The 15004-nt window shown below is 50.7% G+C and overlaps 1 protein-coding gene across 1 annotated transcript in view; it reads left to right on the top strand.

Annotated features, from left to right (window-relative positions):
* Positions 1–2573: 2573 nt before the first annotated feature.
* Positions 2574–15004, top strand: part of LOC146420097 (U5 small nuclear ribonucleoprotein 200 kDa helicase-like) — a gene marked incomplete at its 3' end in the record, with an annotated part of 37092 nt that continues 24661 nt past the window's right edge. The window contains exons 1-7 of the mRNA XM_085048650.1: positions 2574–3069; positions 4640–4803; positions 7213–7384; positions 8670–8862; positions 9772–9827; positions 13841–13939; positions 14680–14832. Coding sequence (XP_084904776.1) covers positions 3025–3069; positions 4640–4803; positions 7213–7384; positions 8670–8862; positions 9772–9827; positions 13841–13939; positions 14680–14832 — 882 coding nt within the window. The remainder of the gene's footprint in view (positions 3070–4639; positions 4804–7212; positions 7385–8669; positions 8863–9771; positions 9828–13840; positions 13940–14679; positions 14833–15004) is intronic.

The following is a 15004-nucleotide window of genomic DNA, read 5'->3' as shown; positions in this document are numbered from 1 at the left end:
GTCAGCTCAGCTCAGCTGGGCTCAGCTCAGCCTGCTTTGGGTTGGATCAGAACCAGTCAGCTCAGCACTGGTCAGTTTGGATTGGGTCGGATTGGATCAGAACCAGTTGGCTCACCTCAGATTGCATTGGAACCAGTTGGGCCCAACTGGAACCAGTCAGCTTAGCTTGGGTCAGAACCAGCAGGTTTAGCTCAGCTTGGCTTGGCTTAACCCTGCCCCACTCGGCCTGGGCCTGGCTCAGCCCACTTCAGCCCCACTGGCCTGGCTCAGCTCAGCCAGGCCCAGCTCAGATCTTGGCTTGGCCCAGTTTGGGGTGTCCTGGTTGGGCTCAGTCCAGTTCAGTCTACTGTAACCAGTCTCAGCTCAGCCCAGTTTGGTTTAACCCAGCTCAGTCCAGTTCAGCTCCACTCGCCTGGCTCGGCTCATCTCAGCTTGGTTTTACTCAGCCCAGTTTGGCTCAGCTCATCCCAGTTCAGCCCAATTTAACCAGGCTTAGCCCAGTTCAGCCCAGCTTGGCCAGTCCCAGTTCAGTTCTGCTCATCCCAGTTCGGCCCGGCTGGTCCCAGCTCAGCCCAGTTTGTCCAGACTCAGTTCGGCTCAGCTGATCCCAGTTCAGTCCAGTTCGGCCAGTCCTAGCCCAGCTCAGGTTTTGGGGTGGCCATGGCCCTGCTGCCCCGGGCGAGGGGGGGACACCCCCGGGATTTGGGCAGGACCCTCCTTTCCTCCCACAGCTGGGGCAGAGGGACACCCTGGCACCTCCTGCTCCAGCTGTGCCAGGTGACTCTGGGGACACAGGGGGTCAGGGACACGGTGGGACCCCCTGTGCCTGTCACCCACCTCCGTGCCACACTCCCCGGTGCCACACCCGGAGCCACCCCCAGTGCCACTCCCGGTGCAAACCCTGGTGCCATTCCCGGTGCCACCGCCAGTGCCGTTCCCGGTGCCGTTCCCGCTGCCAGCAGCCGGATCCCGCCCCCTTTGTGCGGGAGCACATTAACGGATCAGCGCTGCCCCGGAGCCGCGGGGCTGGGCCAGTCCTGGCGCCCGCTTTCCGGGGCCACCGGGCACCTGCGGCCAGCCCGACACGGCACCGGGCACCGAGAGGCTCTCCCGGCTGGCACTGCCCGGGGCACCAGCCCGGGATACCTGACTGGGAATGCCCGGGATACCTGGCCAGGAATCCATGCCTGGGATACCTGCCTGGGAATCCTGTCCGGGATATCTGACCAGGAATCCTGCCCAGAGTCCCTGCCTGGGATATCTGCCCAGGATATTTTCCCAGGATACTTTCCCGGGTTACCTGCCCAGGATACTTTCCCAGGATATCTGTCTGGAATACCTGCACAGGAATCCTGCTGGGGATCCTTACCTGCCTGGGATATCTCACCAGGGATCCTATCCATAGTCCATACCAGTGTCCCAGCCCGGGATAACCCACCAGGGGTCCCTGCCCAGGGTCCACACCTGGGATATTGGACCAGGAATCCTACCCGGGGTCCATGCCTGGGATCCCTGCCTAGCAATCCTGCCTGGGATATTTGTCCAGGACACCAGCCTGGGGTCCCTGTCCCTGTATCCTTCCCGGAATACCTGCCTGGAATACCTGCCCCTGTGCAGCACACCTGACCAGGAATCCTTCAGGATCCTGCCCAGAGTCCCTGTCCCGGCGAGGCCGAGGAAGGAGAGGAGGAGGACAAACCCCAGGTGGCACCATCGGTGTGGCAGCACAGCCGTGTCACCTCCAGGGACAGGACAAGGTGCCCTGTCCCCGAGGAGCCGCGTGGTGCCATCCGTGGCCGGGCTGACACAGCCGGCAGGCACTGCTCCAGGCGCTGGCATCGCGCTCGGGTAATTAACGGGGCAGAGATAATGAGGGCGCAGCGGGCACGCTCAGCGGGCACTTCAGCGGGCAGATGGCATCGAGCTTTGTCCCCGGGGCCAGTGCAGCGGTGGCACCGGGGGGAGGGGGGCTCTGCCCATGTCCCCTGTCACCCTGAGATGCCCAGGGACCCCCAATGCCTGGGGACCCCCCGATGCCCAGGGGACATCCTGCTGTTTAGGGACTTCCCAGTGCCCAGGGACACCCCAATCCCCGATGTCCAGGAACCCCTCAGTGCCCAGGGGCTGTGGGGACAGTGTGGGGCTGATCAGGGCCCCCCTTGGAGCACAGGAAGGGTCCTGGGGACAATGTGGGGGTGACCAGAGCCCATCTTGGGGCACAGAGAGGTCCATGGGAGCAGTTTTGGGGTGACCAGGGTCTCCATTGGCACACAGGGAGGTCCATAGGGACAATTTGGGGGTGACCAGGGTCCCCTCTGGGGCACAGGGAGGTCCATAGGGACAATTCAGAGGTGACCAGCATCCCCACTAGGGCACAGGGAGCTCCACGGGGACAATTTGGAGGTGACCAGGGCTCTCCATTGGTGCACAGGAAGGTCCATAGGGACAATTTGGAGGTGACCAGTGTCCCCCCAGGCACACACGAAGGTCCATAGGGACAATTTGGGGATGACCAGTGTCTCCATTGGTGCACAGGGAGCTCCACAGGGAGAATTTGGGGATGACCAGTGTCCCCTCTGGTGCACAGGGAGCTCCACGGGGACAATCCGAGGCCGGCGAGGTCCTCTTTGGGCCACCACGTGTCGCTTACCCGGGAAGGGGCGTGGCCTAGAGGCGGGGGCGTGACCCACGGACAAACAGCCAATAGGAGGCGGCGGAGGCAGCGCAAACCACGCCCCCTCACCCGCCCCGCCGCGTTCAACCCCCGCGGCGCTCAAACGTCAATCAAAGCGTGGCGGGAGGGCGGCTGAGCCAATCACAAACAGGTTCCCCCGTGGGGGGCGGGACTTGACTGACACCAACCAATCACAGCAGGGTGGGCGAGGCCCCGCTGCCGCCGCGCACTCCGGGTCGCGCCGCCGTTTCCGGTTGCCCCGGAAGTTCCGGCGCTCGCGGTCCCGGTGCGGCGGCGGCGCGGCCTGCTCCGCTCCTGCTCCCGGCTGCCTGCCCGCGCCCGCCGCAGCCATGGCGGACGTGACCGCCCGCAGCCTGCAGTACGAGTACAAGGCGGTGAGTGCGGGCTCGGTGCCCTGAACCCTTCCCGGTACCGGGAATCCGCGCGGCGCTCTCCAACCCCGGCCCGGTGCCCTTCCCTGGCTCCCTCCGGTACCCTGAGCATCTCTCCGGTACCGTGAGTTCCCCTCAGTGAATCCCCTCACCCCCTCAGGCCCGTTTCGGGACCCTCAGCTCTCCTCAGCCTCACATTGGGGTTTCTCTGACCCCCCAGCCCCATTTGGGACCCCCAGTCCGGTTTGGGGTTCCCCAGCCTCCCCTCAGCCCCATTTCGGTACCTTTGGACTCCTCATCAGCCCTGATTTGGGGTTCACAGATCTCCCTCAGCTCCACTGTGGGATTCCCTGACTCCCCTCAGGCTCACTCTGGGACCCCCAGCCCGCCCTCCGCCCCATTTCGGGAGCAATTTCAGGATTCCCGTCCCCACTGGGATCCCTCAGACCCCTCAGCCCCATTTCAGGACCCCCAGATCCCCCTCAGGACGTTCTAGTGTCCATTTTAGGACCGCTGAACACGTTTCAGCATCAATTTGGGACCGCTCTGACCCCCCCAGCCCCATTTCAGGACCCTCTAGACCCCATTTTGAGACCCCTGAACCCCTTTCAGCCACAATTCAAGACCCTTCAGGCCCCCCCAGCCCCATTTTAGGACCCCCAGATCCCCCTCAGGACCCTCTAGACCCCGTTTTGGGACCCCATAACCCCTCTCAGCCCCATCTTAGGACCCCACAGCCCCCTCCCAACCCCATTTCACCACCCCCAGACCCCTCTCAGGGCCCCCAGCCCCATTTCAGGACTCTCTAGTCCCCATTTCAGGACCCCATAACCTTTCTCACCCCCAATTCAAGACCCCTCAGCCCCCTCAGCCCCATTTCAGGACCCCCAGGCTCCCTTTAGGACCCTCTACTCCTCATTTTGAGACCCCTGAATCCAAATTTAGGATCCCTCAGATCCTTCCCAACCCCATTTCAGGACCCCCAGATCCCCCTCAGGATTCTCTAGGTCCCATTTTGGGATCCCTGGACTCCTCTCAGCCCCAATTTAGGACCCCACAGTCCCCTCCCAGCCCCATTTCAGGACCTCCAGCCCCATTTCAGGACCCCATAACCCCTCTCAGCCCCATTTCAGGACCCTCTAGTCCCCATTTCAGGACCCCAGAACCCCTCTCAGCCTCAATTCAAGACCCCTCAGATCCCCTCCAGCCCCATTTCAGGAGCCCTGAACTCTCTGAGGTCCACTTTGAGACCCTTCAGATCCTCCCCAGACCTCTCTCAGGACCCCCCAGCCCCATTTCAGGACCCTCTAGGCTCCATTTTGGGATCCCTGGACCCCTCTCAGCCCCAATTTAGGACCCCACAGCCCCCTCCCAACCCCATTTCACCACCCCCAGACCCCTCTCAGGGCCCCCAGCCCCATTTCAGGACTCTCTAGTCCCCATTTCAGGACCCCATAACCCCTCTCAGCCCAAATTTAGGACCCCTCAGACCCCTCCCAGCCCCATTTCCAGCCTCCCACCCCCCTCCCCATGCCTCCCTGCCCCGTGTCTCACCCCATTCCCATGTTCCCAGAACTCCAACCTCGTGCTGCAAGCTGACCGCTCCCTGATCGACCGCACACGGCGCGATGAGCCCACGGGAGAGGTGCTGTCCCTGGTGGGCAAGCTGGAGGGAACCCGCATGGGGGACAAGGCGCAGAGGACAAAGCCCCAGATGCAGGAGGAGAGGAGGGCAAAGTGAGTGGGAAACTCAGAATTCTGTCCTGGGATAATGGGGTGGGACGTTGGAAATGGGAAGGTTATCCCAGAGCAGAAAACCCCAAATGCAGGAGGAGAGAATGGCCAAGTGAGTGAGGGGAATTGGGAATTTCATCCTGGGATAGCAGGGTGGGATTTGGGAAGCTGGAGGGAACCCGTGTGGGGGCCAAGGCGCAGAGGACAAAGCCCCAGATGCAGGAGGAAAGCAAGGTAAAGTGAGTGAGGGGGACTGGAAATTCTGTCCTGGGATAGCAGAGTGGGATGTTGGAAACAGGAAGGTTATCTCAGAGAGCAAACCCCAAATGCAGGAGAGGAGGGCAAAGTGAATGGGAATTGAGAATTATATCCCGGGATAAAACTGTGGGATTTGGGGAAACTGGAGGGGACAAAACCCCAAATGCAGGAGGAGAGGAGGACAAAGTGAGTGATGGGAACTGGGAATTCCATCCTGGGATAATGGGGTGGGATTTGGGGAGCTGGAAATTCCATCCAGGCATAACAGGGATGGTGGAAACGGGAAGTTATCTCAGAGGAAGAAACCCCAAATGCAGGAGAAGAGAAGGGCTAAGAGAGTGGGAACTTGGATGGAATTCCCAGGATAGCAGGGTGGGATCTGGGGAGTTGGGAATTCCATCCTGAGATAGCAGGGTGGGACTGGGGGAATTGGAAAGTTATTCCAGAGGAGCAAACCCCAAAGGCAGGAGGAGAGGAGGGCCAAGTGAGTGGGGATTGGGAATTATATCCTGGGATAACAGGGTGAGGTTTGGGGAAACTGGGAATTGCATCCTGGGATAATGGGGTGGGATGTTGGAAATGGGGAAGTTATCCCAGAGGAGCAAACCACAAATGCAGGAGGAGAGAAGGGCTAAGAGAGTGGGGATTGGGATGTAATTCCTGGGATAATGGGGTGGGATGTTGGAAACAGGAAAGTTATCTCAGAGGAGCAAATCCCAGATGAAGGAGGAGAGAAGGGCCAAGTGAGTGGGGGGAACTGGGAATTTCTTCCTGGGGTAACAGTGTGGGATTTGGGAAGCTGGAGGGAGCCCACATGGAGGACAAGGCACAGAGGACAAAGCCCCAGATGCAGGAGGAGAGGAGGGCAAAGTGAGTGGAAAACTCAGAATTCTGTCCTGGGATAATGGGGGTGGGATCTGGGGAAGCTGGAGAGAGCCAAACCCCAAATGCAGGAGGAGAGAAAGGCAAAGTGAGTGAGGGGAACTGGGAATTCTGTCCTGGGATAACAAGGTGGGATTTTGGAAACTGGAGGGAACCAAACCCCAAACGCAGGAGAAGAGAAGGGCTAAGTGAGTGGGAATTGGGATGGAATTCCCGGGACAACAGGGTGGGATTTAGGGAAACCAGAGGGGACGAGGCACAGAGGACAAAACCCCAGATGCAGGAGGAGAGGAGGGCAAAGTGAGTGAGGGAAATTGGGAATTATATCCTGGGATAATGGGGTGGGATTTGGGGAAACTGGAGGGAACCAAACCCCAAATGCATGAGGAGAGAAGGGCCAAGTGAGTGAGGGGGAATTGGGAATTCTGTCCTGGGATAACAGGGTGGGATTTGGCGAATTGGGAATTCCATCCTGGGATAACAGAGCCTCAGGATGGGTGGGGATGGGTTAGAGGGTGTTGAAGGAGGTGGAGGAGGTTGGGGGTTTCACTTGCCAAGTTCCACCCTGGATGCCAAATCCTGGGAAAGCTGCTTTGCCTGGGTCCCCATTGATCCTGTTTTCTTCATGGGACCCCATTGATCCTATTTTCCTCTTGGGATCCCATTTATCCCCTTTTTCTCTGTCTTGTTTTCTTCCTGTGCCCCCACTGATCCCATTTATCCCATTTTTTTCCCTGCTGGCACCCCGTTTATCCCATTTTCCCCTCCTGTGCCCCCGTTTTTTCCCACTGATCCCATTTTTCCCCTCCTGTCATCCCACTGATCCCATTTTCTCCCCTCCTGTGCCCCACTGATCCCATTTTTTCCCCTCCTGACACCCCATTTACCCCATTTTTCGCCTCTTGTCACTCCACTGATCCCATTTTTTCCCTCCTGTGCCCCCACTGATCCCTTTTTTTCCCCCTCCTGGTACTCCATTTATCCCATTTTTCCCCTCCTGGCACCCCATTGATCCCATTTGTTCCCTCCTGTGCCCCCACTGATCCCTTTTTTTCCCTCCTGGCACCCCATTTACCCTATTTTTCCCCCCCTTTTCACCCCATTTACCCCATTTTTCCCCTCTTGTCACCCCTTTTACCCCATTTTTCCCCTCCTGGCACCCCACTGATCCCATTTTTCCTTCTCCTGGCGCTCCATTTATCCCACTTTTTCCCCTCCTGTGCCCCACTGATCCCATTTTTCCCCACTGACCCCATTTCCCCGTTTCCCCAGGCGGCGGAAGCGGGACGAGGACCGGCACGACATCAACAAGATGAAGGGTTACACGCTGCTCTCCGAGGGCATCGACGAGATGGTTGGCATCATCTACAAACCCAAAACCAAGGAGACCCGCGAGACCTACGAGGTGCTGCTCAGCTTCATCCAGGCGGCCCTGGGCGACCAGGTGAGCTGGGGTTGGTCATTTGTGGGGTCATGGAGTGGTTTGTGGGGTTGTAGGATGGGTTTGTGGGGTCACGGGATGGTTGGGGTCACGGGGAGTTAAGGAGCACTGGTTTCACCCCACATCCTTCCAGGATGCTCCAGTCTTCATGCAGCCTGGCCTTGGGCACTTCCAGGGATCCAGGAGTTTCCCATTTCCTCATGGGCACCTCGAGAACTCATCCCTCCCTCCCCTCCATTGCTGCTGTTCTGGGTCCATTCCCACTCAGATCCACCTCTCGGAAACCCCAAAAACCCTCAGGACATTTCCTACCCAGAGTTCCCATCCCTTTCCCATTCCCAGCTGCAGGACTGGGATCCAGGAGTGTCCCATTTCCTCATGAGCATCCCGAGAAGTTCTCTTTCCCTCCTTCTCTCCCCTCCACTCCCTCACTCTCCCCTCCATCCCATCACTGCCATTCTGGAGCCATTCCCACTTGGAATCACCTCTCAGAAACTCCAAAAACCCCTCAGGCCATTTCCCACCCCGGATTCCCATTCCTTTGTCATTCCCAGCCACAGGACTGGGATCCAGGAGTGTCCCATTTCCTCATGAGCACCTTGAGAAGTTCTTCCCTCCCTCCTTTCCATCACTGGTCCTCCAGGTCCAATCCCACTCAGATCCACCTCTTGGAAACCCCAGAACCCCTCAGGCCATTTCCCACCCTGAATTCCCATAACCCCTCAGCCCATTTCCCACCCAAATCCCCATAACCCCTCAGCCCATTTCCCACCCTGAATTCCCAAAACCCCTCAGGCCATTTCCCACCCAAATTCCCAAAACCCCTCTGACCATTTCCCACTCTGAATTCCCATAACACCTCAGGCTATTTCCACCCCAAATTCCCATTCCTTTCCCGTTCCCAGCTGCAGGACTGGGATCCAGGAGTGTCCCATTTCCTCAAGGGCACCCAAAAAATTCTCCCTCCCTGTCTCCCCTCCATTGCTGCTGCTCCGAGTCCATTCCCACTCAGATCCACCTCTCAGAAACCCCAAAAACCCTCAGGACATTTCCCACCCCAAATTCCCAAAACCCTCAGACTATTTCCCACCCCGAATCCCCACAACCCCTCAGACCATTTCCCACCCCGAATCCCCACAACCCCTGAGACCATTTCCCACCCCGAATCCCCACAACCCCTCAGTCCATTTCCCACCCCAAGTCCCCACAACCCCTCAGACCATTTCCCACCCCAAATTCCCAAAACCCCCAGCCCATTTCCCACCCCAATCCCCATCTTTCCCCCCAGCCGCGGGACATCCTGTGCGGGGCGGCGGACGAGGTGCTGGCGGTGCTGAAGAACGAGAAGCTGCGCGACAAGGAGCGCCGGCGCGAGGTGGAGCTGCTGCTGGGCCCGGCTGACGACACCCGATACCACGTGCTGGTCAACCTGGGCAAGAAAATCACCGACTACGGGGGAGACAAGGAGATCCAGAACATGGGTATGGGGTTTTGGGGTTTATGGGGATAACAAACAGCCAGGGATTTGGGGACAAGGAGATCCAGAACATGGGTATGGGGATTTTGGGGTTTACGGGATTCCTCAGGTTAACAAACACTCGGGGACCAGGAGATCCAGAACATGGGTATGGGGTTTGTTTGGGATTTATGGGGTTTCTGGGATTCACAAACACCTGGGGACTCAGAGATTAGGAGATCCAGAACATGGGTACAGGGTGTGTTTGGGGTTTATGGGGTTTCTGGGATTCAAACACTCAGGCACAAGGAGATCCAGAACATGGGTATGGGGTTTTTGGTATTTATGTGGTCAAGAAACACCTGGGGATTAGGAGGTCCAGAACATGAGTATGGGGTTTTGGGATTTATGGGATTCTCAAACACTCAGGGATTAGGAGATCCAGAATATGGGTATGGTGTTTTTTGGGATTTATGGGGTTAACAAACAGCCAGGGATTTGGGGACAAGGAGATCCAGAACATGGGTATGGGGTTTTGGGGTTTATGGGATTAACAAACACTCAGGGATTAGGAGATCCAGAACATGGGTATGGGGTTGTTTGGGATTTATGGGGTTAACAAACACCTGGGAATGGTTTAGGGCTTGGGGAGAAGGAGATCCAGAACATGGGTATGGGGTTTTTGGGGTTCTTGGGGTTAACAAAAACCTGGGGATTAGGAGATCCAGAACATGGGTATGGGGTTTTGGGATTCTTGGGGTTAACAAACACTTGGGGACAAGGAGATACCGAGCATGGGTATGGGGTTTTGGGATTTATGGGATTAACAAACACCCAGGGATTTGGGGACAAGGAGATCCAGAACATGGTTATGGGGTTTTTGGGCTTTATGGGATTCTTGTACAGCACTAAATTCCATCCCCTGTTCCCCCAGATGACAACATCGATGAGACCTATGGGGTCAACGTGCAGTTCGAGTCTGACGAGGAGGTAGGGATGGGGCTGGGGGGCTCCTGCCATCCCATTTTCCTTATGGGGCCACTTTTATCCCATTTTCCTCTGTCCCATTTCCTTCTTGGGATCCCATTTATCCCCTTTTCCTTTATCCCATTCTTCTCATAGGATCCCATTTATCCCATTTTCCTCTGTCCCATTCCCCTCACGAGATCACCTCGATCCCATTTTCCTTATGGAACCACCTTTATCCCATTATTCCCCTTTATCCCATTATTCCCCTTTATCCCATTTCCCCTTTATCCCATTCCCATTTATCCCACTTCCCTTTATCCTATTTCCTTCCGTCCCATTTTCCTCACAAAACCACTTTTAGCCCATTTTCTGCTGTCCTGTTTTCCTCATGGGACCCCATTTATCCCATTTTCCCATTATTCTCTCTCCCATATTCATCATATTAGTCTTTTTCTTATTATTTTCTATTTCATATTTATCCAATTTTCCTGTTATTCTCTATCCTACATTCATCCTGTTTATGGCATTTTCCTGTTTTTCCCATTTTCCTGTTGCCCTCTATCCCATATTTATCTTATTTTCCTATTTTTCATATTATCCCATTTTGCCGTTATTCTCTAACCCATATTTATCCCATTTTCATCCCATAATTATCCCATGATTATCTCATTTTTTGCATTATCCTGTTTTCACATTTTCCCATTATTAACTCATATTTATCATGTTTATCGTATTTATGATATTTATCCCATTTTCTTGTTATTCTCTATCCCATATTTGTCCCATTTTCCTGTTATGCTCTATCCTGTATTTTTGATGTTTATCACATTTTCTCATTATTCTCTACCCCATTTTTATCCCATTATCCCCCATTTTAATCTGATTTTTATCCCATATTTATCCCCCGTTAACCCCATATTTATCCCCTATTTATTCCCCCTGTACCCCATATTTATCCTGTTTTCATCCCGTTTGTTTTCATCCCGTTTGTTTTCATCCCGTTTGTTTTCATCCCGTTTGTTTTCATCCCGTTTGTTTTCATCCCGTTTGTTTTCATCCCGTTTGGTTTCATCCCGTTTGGTTTCATCCCGTTTGGTTTGGTTTCATCCCGTTTGGTTTGGTTTCATCCCGTTTTCTTGTTATTCTCTATCCCATATTTATCCCGTTTTTCGCATTATCCCATTTTCCTATTATCTCTTATCCCGTATTTATCACATTTATCATATTTATCCCATTTTCCCGTTATCCTCTATCCCACATTAATCCCATTATCCTGTTACTCTCTATCCCACATTTCTCCCATTTTCCTGCCATGCTCTATTCCATATTTTTGATGTTTATCCCATTTTCTCATTATTCTCTATCCCATATTTTATCCCATATTTTATCCCATATTTTATCCCATATTTTATCCCATATTTTATCCCATATTTTATCCCATATTTTATCCCATATTTTATCCCATATTATTTTATCCCATATTTTATTTTATCCCATATTTTATCCCATATTATTTTATCCCATATTTTATTTTATCCCATATTTATTCCATATTTTATTTTATCCCATATTTTACTTTGTCCCATATTGATCCCATATTTTATCTGATGTTTTATCTGATATTTTACCCCATATTTTATTTTATCCCATATTTATTCCATATTTTATTTTATCCCATATTTTGTTTTATCCCGTATTTTATCCTGTATTTTATCTCGTCTTTTATCCCACATTTCTCCCACATTTTTCCCATTTCCCCACCCTGCTCCAGCTCTTCCCAGCAGGGGATTTTTCTGGGATGTCCTTTCCCAGCCCGGGTGGGATTTAGGGCTTTAATCCCAAATAATTTCAGTAATCCCATTAATCCCAATAATCCCAATAATCCCGTGGGGACAGCTGGGGACACTGGGATTGTGTGGGACAGGGAGAGGGAATGGGGGAACAGCGGGATTGGGATTGGGGGAAAGAGGGATGAGAAGGGGATTTTGGGGGGAAAAAATGGATGGAAATGGGATTTTGGAGGGAAAAAAGGGATAAAAGTGGATTTCATGGGGAAAAAAAAAGGGTAAAAATGGGATTTTGGAGGGAATAAAGGGGTAAAAATGGGAATTTTGGTGGGAAAAGTAGGATATAAAAGGGATTTTTTGGGAGAAAGAGGGATAAAAAGGGGATTTTGGAGGGAAAAATGGGATTTTGGCAGAAAAAAGGGATAAAAATGGGATTTTGGGAGGAAAAATGGGATAAAAAGAGGAATTTTGGGGGCAAAGAGGGATTAAAAGGGGATTTTGGGGGGAAAAGTAGAATAACAAGGGGATTTTGGAGGGAAAAGACAGAGAAAAATGGGATTTTGGACAGGAAAATGGATAAAAATGGGAATTTTGGGAGGAAAAAAGGGATTAAAAGAGGATTTTTGGGGGAAAAGAGGGATAAAAAGGGGATTTTGGAGGGAAAAGTAAAATAACAAGGGGATTTTGGAGGGAAAAGAGGGATAAAAAGGGGATTTTGGGGGAAAAATGGATGAAAAGGGGATTTTGGACGAAAAAAAGGGATAAAAGGGGATCTTTGGGGGTAAGCGACGGGAAAAAATGGGATTTTGGGGGAAAAGAGGAATGAAAAGGGGATTTTGGAGAGAAAAGGGGGATAAAAATGGGATTTTTTGAGGCAAATCCTGAAATATCCCATCAGGAAACTTGACAGATTGGGAGGAAAAGGATAAAATGGAGATTTTTGGAGGGGAAAAAGGGGTAAAATTGGAATTTTTGGCTGAAAAAAATGGATGAAAAGGGGACTTTTGGAGGAAAACAGATATAAAATTCGGATTTTTGGATGAAAAACGGATAAAATTGAGAGTTTTTGGAGGAAAAAAAACCCCTGATATTTTGGATGAAAAATTATAAAATTGGGATTTTGGGGTAAAAAACAAAGATAAAAATGGGATTTTTGGTTAATAAAAGGGATAAAAATGGGATTTTTGGATGAAAACCAGGGAAAAATTGGGATTTTTGGAGGAAAAACAGGGATAAAAAAATAGGGATGAAAATGGGAATTTTGGGAGGAAAAAGGGGATAAAAATGGGATTTTTAGATTACAAAATGGATAAAAATGGGATTTTTGAGAAAAAACTGGTAAAATTGGGAATTTTGGAGGAAAAGCAGGGATAAAAATGGGAGTTTTGGATTAAAAAAATATAAAAATGGGATTTTTGGAAGGGAAAAATGGGAATTTTGGGAGGAAAAATGGGGATAAAAGTGGGAATTTTGGGAGGAAAAACAGGGATAAAAAACAGATAAAAATGGGATTTTTGGAGAAAAAATAGGGATAAAAACAGGGATAAAAACTGGGAATTTTGGGAGGAAAAAAGGTATAAAAATGGGATTTTTGGATGAAAAAATGGGAATTTTGGGAGGAAAAATGGGGATAAAATAAAGTGGGAATTTTGGAGAAAAAACAGATAAAAAGGGGAATTTTTGGAGGAAAAGCAGGAATAAAATGGGATTTTTGAGAAAAAAAAGGGATAAAATGGGATTTTTGGATGAAAAAATGGGAATTTTGGGAGGAAAAACTGGGATAAAATGGGATTTTGGAGAAAAAAACAGGGATTAAATTGGGATTTTTGGATAAAAAAATGGATAAAAATGTGATTTTTGGAAGGGAAAAACGGGATTTTTGGGATGAAAAAATGGGAATTTTGGGCGGTAAAACAGAGATAAGAAGCAGGGATGAAAATGGGATTATTGGAGGAAAAAAAGTATAAAAGTGAGGTTTTTGAGAAAAAAAATGGATAAAAATGGGATTTTTGGAAGGGAAAAGAGGGATTTTTGGATGAAAAAATGGGAATTTTGGGAGGAAAAACGGGGATTAAAAAATGGGAATTTTGGGAGGAAAAACAGATTTTCGGATAAAAAAATGGGGGACAAAAATCAGATTTTTGGAGGAAAAAAGGTATAAAATTGGGATTTTTGGAAGGGGAAATTGGGGTTTTTTTATGAAAAAATGGGAATTTTGGCGGTAAATCCCAAATTCCCATTTCCCAGGAAGGAGACGAGGATATCTACGGCGAGGTTCGGGACGAGGCGTCGGACGAGGACCTGGAGGGGGACGAGGCTGTGGTGCGCTGCACCCTGTCTGCCAACGTGAGTCAGGGCTGGGGAATGGGAATTCTGGGGGAATTCTGGGGAAATTTGGGGTGGAGTTGGTGTCGTTTGGGGTGGAGAGAAACTTTGGAATTGTCCCGCATTTCCCAAAATGGGATTTAATGCCAAAACCCTTCCACTCCCCCCAACCTCCGCCCCCCCAAACCTGGGAAATAACAGGATTTTTGGGATTTTCCAGAGGAAACTTTGGCATTCTGTGGGGGTTTGGGTGGAGCTGATGTGGTTGCCCCAAAAGAACCCTTGGGGTTGTGTCCAACATCTCCCAAAACAGCATTTAATCCCAAAAAACTTCCATTCCACCCCCTTAAACCCAGGAAATAACAGGATTTTTTTTAATTTTTAAAATTTTTTTGGAGGATTTTTTTGGGATTTTTTTTTCTTTTTGGGGGGGATTTTTTGGAGATTTTTGGGGATTTTTTGGTTTTTGGTAGATTTTTGTGATTTTGGATTTGGGGGATTTTTGGGGTTTTTTGGATTTTAAAAATTTTTTTGGGGATCTTTGGGTTTTGAAAAATTTTTTTATTTTTGGGGATTTAAAATTTTTTAATTTTTAAAAAATTTTGGTGATTTAAAAATTTTTAAAATTTTTTTGGTTTTTAAGATTTTTTGTGGAATTTTTTTTAAGTTTTTGGGGGGGATTTTTTTTGGATTTTTAAAAAAATTTTTTTTTTTTTTAATTTTTAAAAAATTTTTTTTATGATTTCTTTGGGCTTTCCCAGCTGGTGGCCTCGGGGGAGCTGATGAGCTCCAAGAAGAAGGATCTGCACCCGCGGGACATCGACGCCTTCTGGCTGCAGCGCCAGCTCAGCCGCTTCTACGACGATGCCATCGTGTCCCAGAAAAAGGCTGACGAGGTCCTGGAGATCCTCAAGGTCTGGGAGCTCGAAACCTGGAAATCTGGGATGTGTTCTGTTGGAAAAAGGGGAATTTGGGTCAAAAGTTATGGGTTTTATGTCATGTTAAATGGGATTTTTGCGTTTTAATTTGGGTGCTGGAGAAGGTTGGGGTTGGTTTTGATTCCCAGGGATTTCCTAATGGGAATGT

This window comes from Lichenostomus cassidix, unplaced genomic scaffold (assembly GCF_008360975.1).
Source record: "Lichenostomus cassidix isolate B80296 unplaced genomic scaffold, HeHo_3.0 HiC_scaffold_714, whole genome shotgun sequence".
Classification (NCBI taxonomy): Eukaryota; Metazoa; Chordata; class Aves; order Passeriformes; family Meliphagidae; genus Lichenostomus; species Lichenostomus cassidix.
Note: the sequence above shows the minus strand (reverse complement) of the source record. Positions and strands in the feature narration are given on the sequence as shown.